Genomic DNA, 20,855 nt, shown 5'->3' on the forward strand with positions numbered 1-20,855 from the left:
GGTCTCCTACCTACCCGGTTCCAAGAACATCAGGGCGGATGCCTTATCACGGCAGTACTCCGAGCTGTCCAGGGAGGAGTCGATTCCGACTTCGGTCATACCTCCGAATCAGATCCTGGCCGCCATTCGCACCAGCCTGACCTCTCCCCTGGGTGAGCAGATTTTGGCGGCTCAATCTGGTGCTCCCTCTGGGAGACCCAACGGCAGATGTTTTGTGCCTGAGGAGTTGCGCACTCGGTTGTTGCGAACCTACCATAACTCCAAGACCGCGGGGCATCCTGGAAAGAATCAGCTGTCCTGGGCTGTTTCACGTCTGTTCTGGTGGCCTTCCCTACGTTCCGACATCGCCGCATATGTAGCGGCATGCTCCGTTTGTGCCCAGAGTAAGTCCCCTCGGCACCTTCCGTTGGGCCTTCTGCAACCCATAGCCACCGGGGAGCGCCCATGGTCACACCTGGGGATGGATTTCATTGTGGACCTCCCTGCATCCCGAGGCCATACGGTCATTCTCATGATTGTGGATCGGTTTTCCAAAATGTGCCACTGTGTTCCTCTCAAGAAGTTACCCTCTGCACAAGAGTTGGCCACGATTTTTGCCAGGGAGGTCTTCCGGTTGCACGGTTTGCCTAAGGAGATTGTGTCGGATCGGGGGAGTCAGTTTGTGTCCAGGTTCTGGCGCGCCTTCTGCTCCCAGTTGGGGATTCATCTCTCCTTCTCCTCGGCCTACCACCCTCAGTCCAATGGGGCCGCAGAACGATCCAATCAGGCCTTGGAGCAATTCCTTCGTTGCTATGTCTCCGATCACCAAGACAATTGGGTTGACCTCCTGCCTTGGGCTGAGTTTGCCAGGAACACGGCGGTGAACTCTTCCTCTGGGACGTCTCCCTTCATGGCCAATTATGGGTTCCAACCTGCCGTGTTACCGGAGGTATTCTCTCCCCAGGATATTCCGGCTGTGGAGGATCACCTTTCCGTCCTACGTGCTTCTTGGGTACAGATCCAGAAGTCCCTTGAGGTCTCTGCGCAGCGCCAGAGATTCCAGGCTGATCGCAGACGAGCGCCTGCTCCTTCCTACCAGGTCGGAGACCGTGTATGGTTGTCCACCCGCAACCTCAACCTTCGAGTGCCCACTCCCAAGCTGGCGCCTCGCTTTGTTGGTCCCTTCCGAGTGCTTCGCAGGGTAAACCCGGTAGCCTATGCCCTTGCGCTTCCTCCTGGCATGCGGATCTCCAACGTGTTTCATGTCTCCCTGTTGAAACCACTGGTGTGTAATCGTTTCACTTCCTCGGTTCCTCGGCCTCGTCCGGTCCAAGTGGGCAATCGTGAGGAATATGAGGTGAGCAATATCCTGGACTCACGCCTGGTCCGCGGTCGGTTGCAGTTTTTGGTCCATTGGCGTGGTTATGGTCCAGAGGAGCGTTCCTGGGTTCCCTCCGCAGATGTCCATGCTCCTGCCTTGCTCCGAGCCTTCCACGCACGCTTCCCTCAGAAACCGTTTTGTGCTCCGCGGAGGAGGGGCCCTTGAGGGGGAGGTACTGTCATGGTCTTACCTGCTTGCTGCTCTCCTTCGTTTGACATGTGCTGGCGGCCATCTTGGGTCCTGGGTTTCTTGTAGCCTTCCACCCTGCGGCTCCTCCTTCCCCTGGGAGGAGCTGGATGCCTAGCTCATATATATAGGAGGTCTGTGGCTTCAGTTCCTTGCTTGGTCCTCTTGTGTTCACATGCTTCTAAGACTGCTGCTGCTTCTGGTTCCTGATCCTGGCTTCGTCTGACTACCCTGCTGGTTCCTGATCCTGGCTTCGTCTGACTACCCTGCTGGTTCCTGATCCTGGCTTCGTCTGACTACCCTGCTGGTTCCTGATCCTGGCTTCGTCTGACTACCCTTCTGGTTCCTGACCTCTGGCTTCGCAAAGACTCTGCTCGGTTTCACCATCCGTTTGGACTTTTGCTTTACAGCTTTATTTTCAATAAAGCCTTCTTATTTTCACTTATCTCTTGTTGTACGTCTGGTTCATGGTTCCGTGACACCTTCAGAGATACGGCCAAAGGGGGTGTCTTCACAAGAATATTCCCCCAGGAAAATGCCGATGTGGTAAGCAGAGGCAAGTAGAGGAGGACCTTAAATTCCAGAACAAGAGAGGAGAGAAGCCGTCTGATACTCCATGAAAGGCTGCCTGAACTGGCAGACCTAATCGGAAGCTGCAGACAGGAACCAGAGATAGGAAAAATACTGCGCCAGGAAGAGAGTGTGGACCCCGAGCGCCACAGAGGCCCAGATAAAAACTGGTAACAGAACCAACACCACCCGCGCAGGCACCCCACAGAAGAAAGGGGGCATACTAGAACCCAATGGCTATAAACACTGGCCGAGAAGGCAGTAACAGTATGTGGGAGACTGCAACTACTAGCCCTGCGGAAGGGGAGAAGTAGAAGCAGCCCATGCGGCTTAGTAGAAAACCAGCACTTAGGGATGACAAGGGCAGTACAATCGCTCGACCCGGTGAGGGGAGACATGCAGACAACTCACATATGCAAACGGAATAAGTGCATACCCAAACTCCACACAGAGAGAACGCGGATGCTGTCACCATAGTAAATTGTAGAGGCGATGCGTTACATGTAAAGGGAACAAGGCGCTAAGCCAGCGCCATAGAAATCGGTAGGTTATACCAGGTACAGAAAACGTACTAATGCCCAGCAGAAGTGAGCAAACCCCTCAGCCGCAGCGTGTCATGGCAGAACATAACCAAAGGGCCCCCTGTGGAAGAAGGATATGTAGACATGATCCCAACTACAACTAGCGAAAAGGCACCATGCCTAAAAGGAGAAATGCTGTGTAGATACCGCCGGAATGCCAGGGCCGATACTCCACATGGAGGAAGGAGATGTGGAGAAAACCATAAATGTAGTGTCTCCCGCCCATGCGTCTTGTAAGCCGCAGTTGAAGGATGAACGCAAAAATTCCCCCTGGGAAGGGTTCACGCCGTGGTAGCCACGGAACCATAGTAGCCAGAATATCTATGGGCAGCGCAAAGACTGCTTTACAGGGGTGAGGCGATAGCAACAACTATGGCCTCCAGGGTCAGAGGAGAGAATCCACCTGAAAATGAAGACAACAGCAATAGCCACCAAGAATTGGTGGTAGCGCAACACTCCACCTGAGAAGGAAGAAAACTGGCAATCAGAGCAGACGTTCCACCTACGGAAGGAGTGTGGACGCCGGGCGTGCCAATGACAATCAACCAAATGAGATTGCCCCCCACAGGGACTCAAGGCACGAGGGAAGGTATGAGGTATACTAACGGCCTGTTAGAGCTACAGGTCGACCTGGAAGACAAAGGCTGCCCGTAGGCGCCAGACACCAATCCAAACTAAGACTACATGAGGAAGGGGGTAGTGTGGGGTAGTGTGAAGCAGTATCCAGCAGTAGTGCCAAAATACCACCTGTGGGGATAAGGCGGTTGTAGGTACCGTGTCTAGCCAATAGGCCACCCATGGAACAGGATGCCTTGCGACAAGGAACAAATGAGAGTAGTCGAGGTAGACAATGTTGAAGCAATTACTCTACCCAAGAAAGACGGATAATGTAATAGGAGGAACAGTTTCCAGTGGTAGTGGAATTACTCCGCTGACGGAAAAAGGGGAACCGAAAACATGTACAGGGTCCCCTGGCACTACTGGTTGTGCAACTACTCCATCAATTGGGGGAGGGTAATGCTACAGTATCTATAGCACGAAATTGTGGTGCAACTAATCCTCCTGCTTTTTTAGAACCGATAATCTGGGAACTTTCAGGCCGATAGCCGATAATTTATACCGATATTCTGTGAATTTTCATTTTTTTTTTTTTAAATAAAACCTACACAAATCTGCTGAAAATGAAAATGTTTATTGTTAACGTGTATTATTTTTTTTTTGTAAATCTTTCTTTTTCATTTATACTTAATATTTTGTTGTTTTTTTTTGTTACTAACTTTTAGCCCCCTTAGGGACTAGAACCCTTGTCCTATTCAGTCTGATAGATCTCTATCAGGGTGAATAGGACTTTACACTGTCCCTGCTGCCCTGGGCTTTGGGCACACAGCAGCAGGGAGCAGACTATGGCAGCCAGAGCTTCAATAGCGTCCTGGCTGCCATGGTAACCGATCGGAGCCCCAGGCTTACACTGCTGGGGCTCCGATCGGAACGGCCACTGAGGAGGAGGGGAGAGGGGACCCTGTGGCCACTGCCTTCAATGATTAATACTAGGGGGTGGGGGGGGGGGCGCACTGCGCCACCAATGTTTTTAATACTGGGGTGGGGGGGCACACTGCACCACCAATGATTAATACTGGGGGGGCGCACTGTGCCACCAATGTTTTTAATACTGGGGTTGGTGGGGGTAGCACTGCACCACCAATGAAGATAACTCGCCATATACAGGAGGCGGGTGCTGGCTGCAGAATCACAAGGCCAGCTCCCGACTTCTATGAGCGGTAGCTGCGATCCGCGGCAGTTAATTCCTCAGGTGTGGCACCTAAGGGGTTAACTACCGCAGATCGCAGCTACTTGTCATAGGAGGTCGGGAGCCGGTTATGAGATTCTGCAGCCAGCACCCGCCTCCTGTATATGAATTAATGAGAGTTATCTTCATTGCTGGTGCAGTGGCCACAGCCCCGCCCCTCCTCTTGTATTCCCTCCTGTCATTGGTGGCAGCGGCACAGAGGGGAGGGAGACACTGCTTCCTTCTCCCGTGCTGCTGAGGGAGCACGGATCGCGCTGACAGCAGCGCGATCCGTGTTCCCGATTCGTTATCGGAATATCAACAAAATAGATGCCGATACCGATAACTTTTAAAATCCTGAATATGGGCCGATAAGATCGGTAAAACCGGTCGATCCCTAATAAATATTCCGCCCACGAAGAGGGCAATGCTACCGGACGTATAGGAACCAATGGGATGTAAACACTCCGCCAATAGAGGATTATGCTACAGGCCGTACAGAACCCAGTGGATGTGCAATTACTCCTCCTACGGAAGGAGGGTAATGCTACAGGCTGTACAGTATCCAGTGGTAGTGCTATTACCCTGCCTATGGAAGGAGCATAATGCAATGGGCAGTACAGTATCCCGTAGTAGAGCAAGTACACCGCCTAGAAAGGAGGGTAGCACTACAGGCTGTACGGCATTCAGTGCAAGGACAATTACTCTGCCTATGGAAGGAGGGTAAGGTTACAGAATGTACAGGGTTCAGTGGTGAGCACACATATTCCACCTAAGAAGGGAAGGGAATGTGGCAGGACTCATGGAATTCAGTGGTAGTGTAACTACTGCGCCTATAGGAGGATAAGCTACAGGGAGTGCGCTATCCAGCGGTAGTGGCAGGATTCCGCTTACGCTGTAGGATGTATGTATCCAGCAGTAGGGTAAAGAAATTCTGCCTACAGAATGACGCGGGAACTAGTTCCAGAAGGACCAGATCGCTCCAAGGGTTAATAATATATAAATATATAGTTATATAGTTATTTTTTTTTCATACAGTTCAATTCTAACAAAACAGAGCTAGGGGAACTGAACCCACATCTGTCTGTACTAATGACCAGCACTGTAAGCCTCAGCAGAGAGCCCAGTTAGCACTTTCCTCAACACAGTAGTACTGAGGCAAGAAAGGGATTAAGCAGAAGGCAGGGGCGGAGATATTGGGCAGCTGGTGGGGCGAAGGCATCGGCGCAAAATTTTCGGGCTTTGAAAATACAGATCCCGCCCCCAAAACATGCTGGGAGATGCGGCCTAGTAGGCCGCAGAGTCGGGGTCTCGAGTACAGGAGGGGCCGACCGGAAGAACTTCCGGTTGGGGCGGCGATGTAGGGAGGGAGCGGAGTGCACTGGGAAACAAAGAGGCCGGGAGCGGGAGTACAGATGCCCCGAGTAGAAAAGCAGCGGCCGCCCAAGGAGACACGTGACCGCCGGCACTGGCTCACAGGGTGTGGATGAAGCCGGGGACCGGAGGTGGGACCGAGGCGGTGAGTCACCAGAAACAGGGGTCAAGGTCTAGGAGAAACAACATATATTCCTGTGTTCACAGGAGAAGGGGGGGGTCGGGCACAGTGGGGGCGCCAGCAGGGGAGGTAGGTAATATACTTACCCAGATGGTTTCTGCCCACCCTGATTCCAGCAGTGTCACCTTCCTCAGTGTGCTGCTCCTTGGGGAGGGCGGCTACACCGGTAATAGGGGGGACTTCTAGAAGTAGTAGCCAAGGTGACACTGTAGCTGGGGGTAACAGCGGATTTGAAATCCACTGTTCCTCCTTGCCTTCCAGAGGTGGGGAACAAGCAGCAGGCTTGAGGACCCGCTGATGTCCCCCCTCAAGTGTGAGAAAAACAGGTGGTGAGAGCCCACCTGCTGCCCGAACCTGAAAAATAAAACAAAAAAGGAAAGACTGGCAGACCTGCAGAAAAAATGTCTGCCTCCTACGGACACTAAGCTAGAAACTGATTAGCTCAGTGTCTGCAGGAGGGGTATAGCTGAGAAGAGGAGCTAACTTTTTTTTTGCTTAGTGTCGCCTCCTAGTGGCAGCAGCTATACCCATGGTCTTCTGTGTCCCCAATGATATGAGCGACAAAAGTCTATGGTGTACCAATATGCCTTAGACTTATCCTGCCATCAGCGCAGGCGCACTATGAACAGTACAGGCAGCGCGCTGAATGTAGGCAGATCATAGCTAAATGATAAAGTACATGGAAGATATACTATATTGGTATTCAGGTTAAATTGCCGTGCTGGCACTTAATAGGTGGGTTTTGGGTTGCAGCTTGGGCACTAGGTCTCTAAAGGGTTCGCCATCACTGCTCTATAGCATCACGAAGCTTGGGCTAACAGTTTATTATTAATATGTAAGGTTACATTTCCACCACATATATGATGCATGTTTGGCAAATATCCTGGAAAAATCTTCTGAAAGAATAGCGATAGAGAAGTGTATTGTGTAGGATAAGGGCTCTGTTTTGTAATATGCGGATGTATGGAGTACAGTTGCCTACATCGGGGCAATGTGTTTGACGTGTACTTTGGAAGACCTTCTCAGTGTGTATGTTGGCCACGCACCACTACAGTGTGAACAGAGCTTTATCCCAAACACACAATTAATATCGTTAAATACCTTTGTCAGGAGCTGCTCAATCTCAACAGCCATGGTTTCAAACATGTGATCCTGGCTTGATCCATTTAGGAGTGGAGTTGTATCAGAACTGAGGGTATGAAAACCACAAGTCATATTTTCAACCATAAACTAATAGTACATTTAAGATAAGTTGAGATATCACAAAGAAACTAAACAAAACAGTAAGTCCATCAAAATTCAGACACCTGTAGGCTGCATTCACAAAGTTATTTCTGTAAGGCCATACAGACATAGCTACATATGGAAGTGATAGAAGTGCACATCTACCCCCATATAAGACCCACTTTTCTGTATGTGGGTGATCTTTGGTCATCTAGATCCTCGGGTCTATCATTGCACTTCAGAGGCAAAGAAACTGATGTCTATTTTGTCCAGTGTGGCCTACAGGAATGGCTTTCTTCCCAGGCATCACCATTTATTTCTGCAAAAACTGTCCCACCTATTAGGAATAGACTGGGTGGAAACTGCTCAGCATAAAGAAGCTAATGGTAAAAAGTTCTTTACTTTATGGGAACCATTTATCGAGATTCTGGCTCCTCAAACCAAGACACAATTACGCACTTTTCAATACATTAATTAGTATTTGACCCAAATGGTAGCAGGAATACCATGACCGATCAGTTAATGACTTCATCATAAAGGATGAAGAGGGACTTCTCTCCCTCCTGCAATTCCCTGCCACCATTGTTTTTCTGTAAGGTGGCCCTTATGGGAGCAGCCGTGCACCGCCTACCCCCATCTCCCCCCCCCCCCCCCTTCCCTATCCTGTTCTTTGCTTTCTAATGTTTAAAATTTTCCAAGCTAACCATCTGTTTTCACCCTTTTTGCTTGTTGTCTTTTATAATGTAGGTAATATGTAACTATAGTATCATTGTGCATCCTAACTCTCATTTACCTCTGTTCATTTTTAATTAATGTATGGGTTTCTTTGTCTACTACTGCTTGGAAATTACATAAAAACATAAAAAAAAAAAAAAGTGTGGATGGCCCTAATAAATTTTAAGGTGTCTGATTTATCGTATTATGTCAGGACCCCAATCTAGAGACAGAAGGTGGGACCCACACATATCTGACATTTACGGCATATCCTAGTGAAATGCCCAGATGGGAATATTTTAAAAGGGTTTTCCGAGCTGTTTTTAGTGATAACGTATCCTCCGATACGTGTCATCAGTATCTGATCAGTGTGGGTCCAACACCGGGGACCACTGCCGATCAGCTGTTTGAGAACCAAAGGCGCCCGCAGTAGCACCGCAGCCTTCTCTCTTCTCACCAAGCGCAATATTGTACATTGTATAGCGGCTGTGCTTGGTATCACAGCTCAGCCCCATTCACTTCTATGGTGCTAAGCTGCGCCAAGGCCATGTAACCGATGAACATGTCGTCACTGGCCTAGGGAAAGTCTTAAGAAGGCCATGGCGCTAGTGCGGGTTTCTTATCAAATAGCTGATGAGAGACATATTTCTTTAGTAAAGATTTGGGGTGGCAAAGAGTTCGGGTGTGGGCAGTTACTTATGCTGGAAGAGGAGTGCTTGGGCTCTAAAGGAAGGCAGGCTGGGCACTGTAAGGGGGAGCTACTGGGCTCCAGAGAAGGATAATAATGCCCCTCTGGCCACCTTGGACACTCATTTGCATAACATAAAAGACTATGAAACAAAAAAAGACTACAGCAAGAAATAAGGTATTTTATTGTACATGGCAGTAGTAACACTTTAATATGCTCAAACCAGGTGACAGATTAACTTTAAATGGGCTTTTGAGGAATGGCAACATTTTTTGGAGGGGGCTCAGCATTGCATCACTGTTCTTACTGATCATAAAAATCAATTGTTTCTGGAATCCGGAAAACGTTTGAATCCTAGACAAGCAAGGTGGGCGTCAATCTTTATGTGTTTCAACTTTTCTATTACTTTCAGGCCAGGAAGTAAAAATTTAAAAGCCAATGCCTTGTCCCGAAGTTTTCATGCTTTTCAACCACCTGACACTCCTCCTGAACCTATTTTGCCTGCTGGTATCATTGTGGCCTCAATGTCCTCCGATCTTACCACCGAAATCGAGGCGACACAACATCTAGCTCTGGTACAGTCTTCCCATGATAAATTGTTTGTTCCAGTTCACTTACATCTCCGGCTTTTGGGTGAGTGTCATAATTCAGTGTTATGTGGACACCCGGTGTTTATGCCACCAAGGAACTCATCTCCAGGTCCTACTGGTGGCCCAAGCTATCTAGAGATGTGAACTCGTATGTGTCTTTATGTGAGGTATGTGCCAGAGCCAAAACTCCCAGAACTCGCCCGGCTGGTGAGTTACGACCACTGCCCATTCCCAGTAGACCATGGTCACATATTTCCATGGATTTTATCACCGACTTGCCAGTGTAAGTCGTGGTATGGGTAGTGGTCGATAGATTTAGTAAAATGGTGCATTTTGTTCCACTGGCAAAGCTCCCTAATGCTAAAACTTTGGCTTCTGTGTTTGTGGATCATGTGGTACATCTTCATGGGATTCCAGAGAATGTTGTCTCTGATAGAGGCGCTCAAATTGCTTCTAGGTTCTGGAGAGCCTTCTGTCATAAGTGTGATATTTCTTTGTCCTTTTCTTCCGCCTTTCACCCTGAAACTAATGGTCAAACCAAACGGTTGAACCATTCGTTGGAACAGTTCTTGAGATGTTATGTTTCTGATAATCAACTGTTGTGGGTGCGACATCTACCCTTGGCTGAGTTTGCTATCAATAACCGGGTGAACTCATCCACGGGAGTGTCGCCATTCTTCTGTAATCTTGGGTTCCATCCACGATTTAATTCATTGTCGCTGTCTTCTTCACAAGTTCCGGAAGCAGATAAATTGATTACAGAATTGTGCACAGTGTGGGCCCAGGTTCAGTCAAACCTGAAGAAAGTTCAGGAGGTTCAGAAAATCAAGGCTGATGATAGACACTCTCATGGGGTGGATTTTGTGGTTGGTGAGAAGGTATGGCTATTTCCCAAAAATCTGTCCCTTAAAGCACCATCTACTAAGTTTGCTCCACGATTTATTGGTCCTTACGAGATTATTAAGGTTATTAACCCTGTATCATTTAAACTAAAACTACCTGATTCCTTTTGCATCCACAATGTGTTTCACAAATCTTTACTAAAGTATGTGTCACCTGTCGTTCCTTCAGAGGAACCTCCGCCTCCAGTGGCGGTTGCCGGACAAATGGAATTCCAGGTCTTAAAGATTATTGATGTTAGAAAGGTCCAGAATTCTTTTCAGTATCTGGTGCATTGGAAGGGTTTCGGGCCAGAAGAGAGGTCTTGGGTGCCGATGAGTAAGTTACATGCTGCCAGAGTGGTGAAGAGGTTTCATCTGGCTCATCCGGAGAAACCCAATCCTATGACTTTGGGTCCGGTGGCCCCTCGTAGAAGGGGGGGTACTGTAACGAGGGGCAGGCGGCGTGCGCTTCCTTCGCAGCACCGCCGGCAACCTGCGCAAGGAGTGGGGCAAGGACGTAGCCTGCGTCCTTGTCTCCATGGCAGCAGGCGAGCAGCAAGGGAGCTGAGTGCCAATAATGATGATCAGTGCTCGGCTGAGTAGGGCTGCTGTGAGTCACGTGACGCTGGCCACGTTATGTGACTCACCAGCCAGGCCTATTTAAACAGGCAGCTTGCTGGCCACAGGTTGCCTGTGATTAAGGTCTTTATACGCTCCTGTATTCCTAGCATTGTGTTCATGAATTCTGATCTCGGCTCTGCTAGTTTGACCTCGCTTCCTGCTCATCCCCTGTTGCTTGTCTTGATCTCCTGGTACTGACTTCCGGCTTGTGTTTGGACTCGCTCTTGTTGCTCCTTTGTACTGATTTGACTTTGGCTAGTTTGACTTGCTTTGTGTTCTGTTTGTCCTGTCTTTTGTTCCTCCCCTGCACTTACTTAAGTTAGGGACTGCCGTCCAGTTGCGCCCTGTTACCTAGGACGGATTGTGCAAGTAGGTAGGGGCAGAGGCGTGGGTGGCAGTCAGGGGTACACGCTTCCCTACCCCCGTTCGTGACAATGGCAAAGGCATGGTACAGCTCATGATCCAAAGCATACCACATCATCTGTAAAACACGGCGGAGGCAGTGTGATGGCTTGGCCACTGGGGTCCCTAGTGTTTATTGATGATGTGACACAGGACAGAAGAAGCCGGATGAATTCTGGGGTTTTCAGAGACATACTGTGTGCTCAAATGCAGCCAAACTGATTGGTCGGCATTTCATAATACAGATGGACAATGACCCAAAACATAAAGCCAAAGCAACCCAGGAGTTTAATAAAGCAAGGAAGTGGAATATTCTTGAATGGCAAAGTCAGTCACCTGATCTGAACCCAATAGAGCATTTCACTTGTTAAAGACAAAACTTCAGAAAGAAAGGCCAACAAACAGACAGCAACTGAAAACCGCTGCAGTAAAGGGCTGGCAGAGCATTAAAAAGGAGGAAGCACAGCGTCTGGAGATGTCCATGAGTTCAAGACTTCAGGCCAACAAAGGGTTTTCATTAACTTTTAAGAAATTAAATGTTAAGAAATTAACATTTTATTTACAATTATTAAATTTGTCCACTTACTTTTGAGCCCCTGAAATGAAGGGATTGAGTTTAAAAAATGCTTTAGTTCCTTACATTTTTATGCAATCATTTTGTTCAACCCACTGAATTAAAGCTGAAAGTCTGAACTTCAACTGCATCTGAACTGTTTTGTTCAAAATCCATTGTGGTAATGTACAGAACAAAAATTAGGCTACTTTCACACTGGCGTTTTGGTTTCCGTTTGTGAGATCCGTTCAGGGCTCTCACAAGCGGTCCAAAATGGATCAGTTTTGCCCTAATGCATTCTGAATGGAAAAGGATTCGCTCAGAATGCATCAGTTCAGTCTCCATTCAGCTCTGGAGGCGGACACCAAAACGATGCCTGCAGCATTTTAGTGTCTGCATGACGATGCGTAGGCAAACGGATCTGTCCTGGCACACAATGTAAGTCAATGGGGACGGATCCGTTTTCACTGACACAATATGGCACAACAGAAAACTGATCCGTCGTCCATTGATTTTCAATGGTGTTCAAGACGGATCCGTTTTGGCTATGTTACAAATAATACAAACGGATCAGTTCTGAACGGATGCAGACGGTTGTATTATCTGAACGGAAGCGTTTGTGCAGATCCATGACGGATCCGCACCAAGCGTGAAAGTAGCCTTAGAAAAATGTTGTCTCTGTCCAAATATATATGGAACTAACTGTAAGTGGCCAATGTAAACGTCAAAGGCAATACTGATATGTAAAACTAATCAAAAGAACAAATAAAAAATAAAATCAGGTAGTACCTATACCTGTCGCGTCTTCCCTCTCTTGAGTTACTATGGGAGTAGCTTGTACAGAGTTTGCTAAAGGAAACTAATTTGAGATCTAGTTCGTTTTCCAGCTGCCTGGCCTGCTTCCTCAGATCTGTTAATGGGGAAAAAACAAAAAAAAAAAAAAACAGTCACATCACCACATATTTAACAGTGTTGTTAAAAAAGGGTTGTCCTGTGAAAAGTATTACTATGCAATTTAAATAAAAAAGCATTTTAAATTAAGAATTATTGCAATAAATGAAATAAAAATAGTTTGTTTTTTCTGCTCATTACATTTTCCTCTCTGGTAGTGCCCCCTGCTGTCTATAATTCTTGTCCACCTTCTCCTGCATGCATCCAGAGGTGGACTGACATGCTCAGTAGCTTCCCTGCTTTCTTCCTCCCCTCAGTGCCAGTGTAGTGATCTCATGGAGAAGTGAGTGAAGTGGTCCAGGCACCTGTCATTCATTCATCCCTACTTCTATGTCCATAGAAATATAAAGCTATATTGTTTACTAGACAGTGGGGAAGGAAATATGTGGGGGCGTTATGTACCGTATGTATCTCTTGGGCTATATGAGAAGAACTATTTTCAATGCAGGGGAAAAAGGGGTTAACACAAGTTAAAGGGCATCTGTCAGCAGTTTTGTCCCTATGACACTGGCTGACCTGTTACATGTGCACTTGGCAGCTGAAGACATCTGTGTTGGTCCCATGTTCATATGTGTCTGCATTGCTGAGAAAAAAAATGATGCTAATATATGGTTTCGCTTCCTCTTCGTCAGGGGCATACGAAGCAGAGGCGAAACCCGGATCGGGCGAGTGTCGGGAGACCAATTTTTTAATTTTATATGTCTATGTTTTATGGAATCTTGTAAGTATAATAAATACTGGTTTGATATTAAGTGCTCGCAGTACTGCACTATTCTTGGCCATTCTGTCCTTTCCAATATAGGAGGCGCAGATGAGAGTTATTGTGGAGTCCACACTTGACATAACAGTGATTGACTATATACCGAGACAGTTGTCTATCTACTACAATTTGGTCGGATCTGTATCTATCTGGAGCTGCGCGGTCTTTATGACTATTAATTGGACCTTGGTGTGAATCGGACTCACCTTTACAAGGGCGTGCCAAACGGTGAGAGGACGGAGCCTCTAGGTGCTGCAGCGACGCCCCACTAGCACCTAGAGGCTCATTTGTATATTATAAAAGTCATTATTTAGTGCGAACGGCGGCAGGCAGGGAGATATGTCATACAGTTATGTTCTGCTGACATTAGCACATCGCTAATGTCAGCCAGCTACATAACGATTTTTCTGATGACAGAAACCCCCTTAAAGAGGTATTCCGGTTTTAATGATTACATTTATTAGCTCAGAGAACAGGCAGTTATACAATTTTCTAATATTAATGTATTAACCTCCTCAGGACCGCCGTACGCAGGATTGCGTCTTTGCGGCGGCCCTGCTCTTCTGGGTGGACGCGCCGGCGCGTCCTCTCGCGAGACGCGAGATTTCCTGTGAACGCGCGCACACAGGCGCGCGCGCTCACAGGAACGGAAGGTAAGAGAGTGGATCTCCAGCCTGCCAGCGGCGATCGTTCGCTGGCAGGCTGGAGATGTGGTTTTTTTAACCCCTAACAGGTATATTAGACGCTGTTTTGCGTGGTCCCCTTTGTTTGGATCGACCACCAGAGGACACAGGTAGCTCAGTAATATGTTGCACCAAGCACCACTACACTACACCCCCCCCTGTCACTTATTAACCCCTTGATCATCCTTGATCACCCCTGATCACCCCATATAGACTCCCTGATCACCCCCCTGTCATTGATTACCCCCCTGTCATTGATCAACCCCCTGTAAAGCTCCATTCAGATGTCCGCATGATTTTTACGGATCCACTGATAGATGGATCGGATCCGCAAAACGCATACGGACGTCTGAATAAAGCCTTACAGGGGGGTGATCAATGACTGTGGTGATCACCCCATATAGACTCACTGATCACCCCCCTGTCATTGATAACCCCCTGTAAAGCTCCATTCAGATGTCCACATGATTTTTACGGATCCACTGATAGATGGATCGGATCCGCAAAACACATACAGGCATCTCTCTGGAGCCTTCCAGGGGGGGGTGATCACCCCATATAGACTCCCTGATCACCCCCCCTGTCATTGATCACCCCCCCTGTCATTGATCACCCCCCCTGTCAGGCTGCATTCAGATGTCCGTATGATTTTTACGGATCCACGGATACATGGATCGGATCCGCAAAACACATAAGGACATCTGAGTGGAGCCTTACAGAGGGGTGATCAATGACAGGGGGGTAATCACCCCATATTGACTCTCTGATCACCCCCCTGTCATTGATCACCCCCCTGTAAGGCTCCATTCCATCCATTTTTTTGGCCCAAGTTAGCGGAAATTATTATTTTTTTTCTTACAAAGTCTCATATTCCACTAACTTGTGTCAAAAAATAAAATCTCACATGAACTCCCCATACCCCTCACGGAATCCAAATGCGTAAAACATTTTTTAGACATTTATATTCCAGACTTCTTCTCACGCTTTAGGGCCCCTAGAATGCCAGGGCAGTATAAATACCCCACATGTGACCCCATTTCGGAAAGAAGACACCCCAAGGTATTCCGTGAGGGGCATGGCGAGTTCCTAGAATTTTATATTTTTTGTCACAAGTTAGCGGAAAATTATGATTTTTTTATTTTTATTTTTTTCCCTTACAAAGTCTCATATTCCACTAACTTGTGACAAAAAATAAAAACTTCCATGAACTCACTACGCCCATCACGAAATACCTTGGGGTGTCTTCTTTCCAAAATGGGGTCACTTGTGGGGTAGTTATACTGCCCTGGCATTCTAGGGGCCCAAATGTGTGGTAAGAAGTTTGAAATCAAAATGTGTAAAAAATGACCAGAGAAATCCGAAAGGTGCTCTTTAGAATTTGGGCCCCTTTGCCCACTTAGGCTGCAAAAAAGTGTCACACATGTGGTATCTCCGTATTCAGGAGAAGTTGGGAAATGTGTTTTGGGGTGTCATTTTACATATACTCATGCTGGGTGAGAGAAATATCTTGGCAAAAGACAACTTTTCCCATTTTTTTATACAAAGTTGGCATTTGACCAAGATATTTATCTCACCCAGCATGGGTATATGTAAAATGACACCCCAAAACACATTCCCCAACTTCTCCTGAATACGGAGATACCAGATGTGTGACACTTTTTTGCAGCCTAGGTGGGCAAAGGGGCCCACATTCCAAAGAGCACCTTTCGGATTTCACTGGCCATTTTTTACAGAATTTGATTTCAAACTCCTTACCACACATTTGGGCCCCTAGAATGCCAGGGCAGTATAACTACCCCACAAGTGACCCCATTTTGGAAAGAAGAGACCCCAAGGTATTCGCTGATGGGCATAGTGAGTTCATAGAACTTTTTATTTTTTGTCACAAGTTAGTGGAATATGAGACTTTGTAAGAATAAAATAAAAATAAAAAAAATCATCATTTTCCGCTAACTTGTGACAAAAAATAAAAAGTTCTATGAACTCACTATGCCCATCAGCGAATACCTTAGGGTGTCTACTTTCAGAAATGGGGTCATTTGTGGGGTGTTTGTACTGTCTGGGCATTGTAGAACCTCAGGAAACATGACAGGTGCTCAGAAAGTCAGAGCTGCTTCAAAAAGCGGAAATTTACATTTTTGTACCATAGTTTGTAAACGCTATAACTTTTACCTAAACCATTTTTTTTTTTACCCAAACTTTTTTTTTTTATCAAAGACATGTAGAACAATAAATTTAGAGCAAAATTTATATATGGATGTCGTTTTTTTTGCAAAATTTTACAACTGAAAGTGAAAAATGTCATTTTTTTGCAAAAAAATCGTTAAATTTCGATTAATAACAAAAAAAGTAAAAATGTCAGCAGCAATGAAATACCACCAAATGAAAGCTCTATTAGTGAGAAGAAAAGGAGGTAAAATTCATTTGGGTGGTAAGTTGCATGACCGAGCAATAAACGGTGAAAGTAGTGTAGGTCAGAAGTGTAAAAAGTGGCCTGGTCTTTAAGGGTGTTTAAGCACTGGGGGCTGAGGTGGTTAATAACGTATTAAAATGTACGGTAGTTCTCTGACCTTTATTATATCTGCACAGCAGCTTCTCGCTAGAGAAAAAAAAAATTGGTACGGCCCATTTTACTCCTGTAAAGTGCATCCGGAGGAGATCTGAATAGGGCTGAATAGGGCTAAATATGGCGTCAGTCATGTGACAGATCTGGCATTGAGTTAAATGCCCATAAATCTAACAGGTGAATAGCAGTTTACGGCGGTGCCGAACATATGTATACAGTATATACAGCAGCACCTCATAATGTCTGTCAGAGGAGAAGCACATCTGACATTGATCTCCCTGTACAAAATGACGACATCACCTAGAGACAGGCAGCCATGTAAACACACATACAGTGAAATAGTTGCTATAATAGCCTCAATGGTTTCCACCATTAGTCCTTTGTAGCTATCTCATGGAAGTTTCCCATGTGCTGACCGAGAACATGTATGTCATGTAAGACTGTTGCTTACTGAATGTCATTACATCATGTGTCGGGTGTCACTTGACTGATGCCATGTTTCAGTTAGGCCCTGAAAGCATTAGGGCGCCTTCACATGTGGCAAAAAATTCCACAACTGAAAATCCGTTCCATTAATTTGAATAGGGCAGCAAGCACACTGATTTCTGCAAGCCCTATTAGATGAATGGAACTGATTTTCAGTCGCAGAATTTTCTACCACAAAATGTGCCGTGTGTGAAGGTGCCCTTACACAAGACTGACTGATTCATGGGCTGCACCATTCTGCTGTGCAGATAGGGGGCAACAGCCTGATATAAAGCTACTTTGACGCTGGCGTTTCTGGATCCGCTTGTGAGATCCGATTTAGGGCTCTCACAAGCGGCCGAAAACTGATCAGTTCAGTCCCAATGCATTCTGAATGGATAAGGATCCGTTCAGAATGCATCACTTTGGCTGCGTTTGGTCTCCGTTACGTTTTTTTAGACTGTCACTAAAACGCCGCTTGCAGCGTTTTGGTGACCGTCTGACTATGCGTAGCCTAACGGATCCGTCTAGACTTACAATGTGAGTCAATGGGGACGGATCCGTTTCTACTGACATAATATGGTGCAATTGAAAACAGATCCGTCCCCCATTGACTTTCAATGTAGGTCAAGACAGATCCGTTTTGACTTAGACTTTTTTTTTTATGAATAAAGTAAACTGATCAGTTATTCACGGATACAAGCGTTTGCATTATTCGTGCGGATCCGTCTGTACATATACAAGACGGATCCGCACAAAACGCAAGTATGAAAGTAGCCTAAGAAAGGTATCTAAGAGAAATGGTAAATACGTGTGTATGGAAAAATGCAAAAATTTCTATTATATAAACAAATGAAAAAAAATAATGGAATATCCCTTTAATGTCTTCACAACTTTCAGATCTCAGCTTGCTGTCAGCAAATGGGAAACTTTCTTTTACAAGAACAAGAGGCTGAAAACCTGTTACACAGCCTCGCTACAAGGCCTCAAGCACTCAACCGTGTCTGTACTGTGGTCCACAAACCACGGATCCCCAAAAATTCGCACTCCCATTACTAGAAATGACTATTCTTGCCAGCAATACAGACAAGAATAGGAAATGTTCTATAATTTCCAAAACAGACATATGGATACAGATAATGTTTTTTTTTGTGGACCCATACAAATGAACGGGTCAGTGTTAGGGATGAGCGAATCGACTTCGGATGAAACATCCAAAGTCGATTCGCATTAAAACTTTGTTCTAATCCTGTACGAAGCAGGAGCTCCATACAGTATTAGGGTCCATTCACACGTCCGTAGTGTACTGCAGATCCGCAATATACCCGGCCAGCACCCCCATAGAACTGCCTATTCTTGTCCGCAATTGCGGACAAGAATAGGACATGTTCTTTTATTTTTTTTTCGGAGCCGCAGACCGGAAGATCGGGGGCGCGCTCCGGATATGCGGATAGCATACTGTGTGCTGTCCGCACCCATTCCTGCTGCATAGAGAATAAATGGGTCGGCACCCCTTCGCAATTTGCGGAACGGATGTGGACCCATTCTACGGATGCGTGAATGGACCCTTAGAATGCATTAGCTCCGATGAGCCAAAGTTATTGCTTTGTGAAGTCTCGCGAGACTTCACGCAATGACTTCATAAATTAATTTGTACTGTAAAAAAAAAAACATTTCCCGAACTAGGGTTCATTTTCAAGGTGCCAATTGGAACCAAACCCGAGTTCGGGAAATGTTTTTTTACAGTACAAATAAATTTATGAAGTTATTACCCAAAGTCTCGTGAGACTTCGCAAAGCAATAACTTCGGCTCATCGGAGCCAATACATTCTAATACTGTACGGAGCTTCTGCTCCATACAGTATTAGAACAACGTTTAATGCAAATCAACTTCGGATGTTTCATCAGAAGTCGATTCGCTCATCCCTAGTCAGTGTTCTATCCACACAAAAAAAAACGTGGATCGCACATGGATAGTGTTGAGCAAACTTCTGTTTTCAAGTTCGGGTTATCTAAGAATTCCGTTATGGATTCCGCTACCACTGGCCATAAGTTATAGAACTTGAAAACAGAAGTTCGCTCATCAGTTCAAGTGGATACAAAACACAGTCGTGTACATGAGTTCTTAGAGAGAGCTCAGGCTTATAGTCACGCAGCTGTGTCAACTGGACTAGTGTTGAGCGAACTTGTGTTTTAAGTTCTGCGTCCAAAGTTCGGGTACTTTCACACCAGCGTTTCGGTGTCCGCCTGTGATATCCGTTTCAGGGATCTCACAAGCGGCCCCAAACGGATCAGTTCAGCCCCAATGCATTCTGAATGGATGCGGATCTGTTCAGAATGCATCAGTTTGGCTCCGTTCCGCCTCCATTCCGCTCTGGAGGTGGACACCAAAACGATGCTTGTAGCGTTTTGGTGTCCGCCTGGCGATGCAGAGCCAAACGGATCCGTCCTGACTTACAATGTAAGTCAATGGGGACGGATCCGTTTGACGTTGACACAATATGGTGCAATTGCAAACGGATCCGTCCCCCATTGACTTTCAATGTAAAGTCAGGACGGATCCATCGGACTAACAATTAGACTTTTTTTTTTTACATAAAATGCAGACGGATGCGTTCTGAACGGATACCATTGTTTGCATTTATAGGTGCGGATCCGTCTGTGCAGATACCAGACGGATCTGCACCCAACGCAGGTGTGAAAGTAGCCTTCAAAGAATCCCCTTATGGATTCCAAATTCCGTTATGGTCCGCGGTAGCGGAATCCATAACGGGATTCTTAGGTAACCCGACCCTTGGACGCAGAACTTAAAACACAAGTTCGCTCAACACTAAACAGGACATGATCAGGACAGCATGGGCACAAGAATTTTTACTGACAGCTAGCAGAGATTTTGAAATAAGGGGGAACTTAAATATTAATTAGTTTTATTCATATTTGTGTTTACAGGAACCTATTCTAGCCAATGTATGTCCTGTACATTTACGGAATTACGGATCTCAGCGCAGACACGACTATAACGACCCAAACAGCTCTTGACCTGACGGGCTGAGGAGGTGATCAGCGCTTTGATGGCCACCATTACACATCCAGATCATGGCATTTCAGTAATACTTTACATGAGGAGGCTGCATAATGGCATTTGCATGGTACAGCACATAGACTACATTACAGGCTATGGAGGGTGTAATAGTGAAAGTCAGGCTCCTGATACAACACACTGGCATTATCGCCTCTGGACTGGGGGACAGCTTCACCTGCATCATAGAGACATTACAGCTCAGTAATAGGAAAGTCTTCCTTGCTGAGGTTAATTTCACTACACTGCAGGCTGCTAGCACTCCTCTGGAGTTATAACCAGGCACCCCGCATCCTAACCAGTGTCCCCAAGCACACATCTCCCGGTAGATCCGGTACTGGCCGCCTTTAGGGTCCGTTTCTCACCTTCCCAGTAGTTACTGCTTCCCGCCGCCATCTTTGTTGTCCAACGTCACCCAGTCCGGCGAGTCGTCGATAGAGATGAGAGAGGCTGGCTAGAAAGCCGTTATGACGAGCCAAAGATTTTGCCACCCAGCGGCTGTGAGACAGCGACACCTGCTGACAGAAAAATAAAATGCTGCTGTTTTGTTTCCAGGGTGAGGACAGGGGCAGACAGTGACGTCACCTGCCTAGTTTTGTCATTTTCTGGAAAATGTGTCACATTATTGTCAGTAGTGAAT

General features: G+C 46.4%; 1 protein-coding gene across 2 annotated transcripts in view; it reads right to left on the reverse strand.

Moving 5' to 3' along the window:
• The window catches only part of GOSR1 (golgi SNAP receptor complex member 1), a 135,852-nt gene extending 115,204 nt beyond the window's left edge, over positions 1 to 20,648 (reverse strand). Inside the window, exons 1-3 of one of the 2 annotated variants that reach the window (XM_040423388.1) lie at positions 20,581 to 20,648; positions 12,507 to 12,621; positions 7,140 to 7,227 (exon numbers count right to left, since the gene is read on the reverse strand). In XM_040423388.1, coding sequence (XP_040279322.1) covers positions 7,140 to 7,227; positions 12,507 to 12,621; positions 20,581 to 20,611 — 234 coding nt within the window. In that variant the 5' untranslated portion in view covers positions 20,612 to 20,648. Of the gene's footprint in view, positions 1 to 7,139; positions 7,228 to 12,500; positions 12,622 to 20,580 lie in introns of both variants that reach the window. The other variant, XM_040423387.1, reaches the window with a different exon arrangement.
• Between the last annotated feature and the right edge of the window lie 207 nt (positions 20,649 to 20,855).

The sequence above is a fragment of the Bufo bufo genome, chromosome 3, assembly GCF_905171765.1.
Source record: "Bufo bufo chromosome 3, aBufBuf1.1, whole genome shotgun sequence".
Classification (NCBI taxonomy): domain Eukaryota; kingdom Metazoa; phylum Chordata; class Amphibia; order Anura; family Bufonidae; genus Bufo; species Bufo bufo.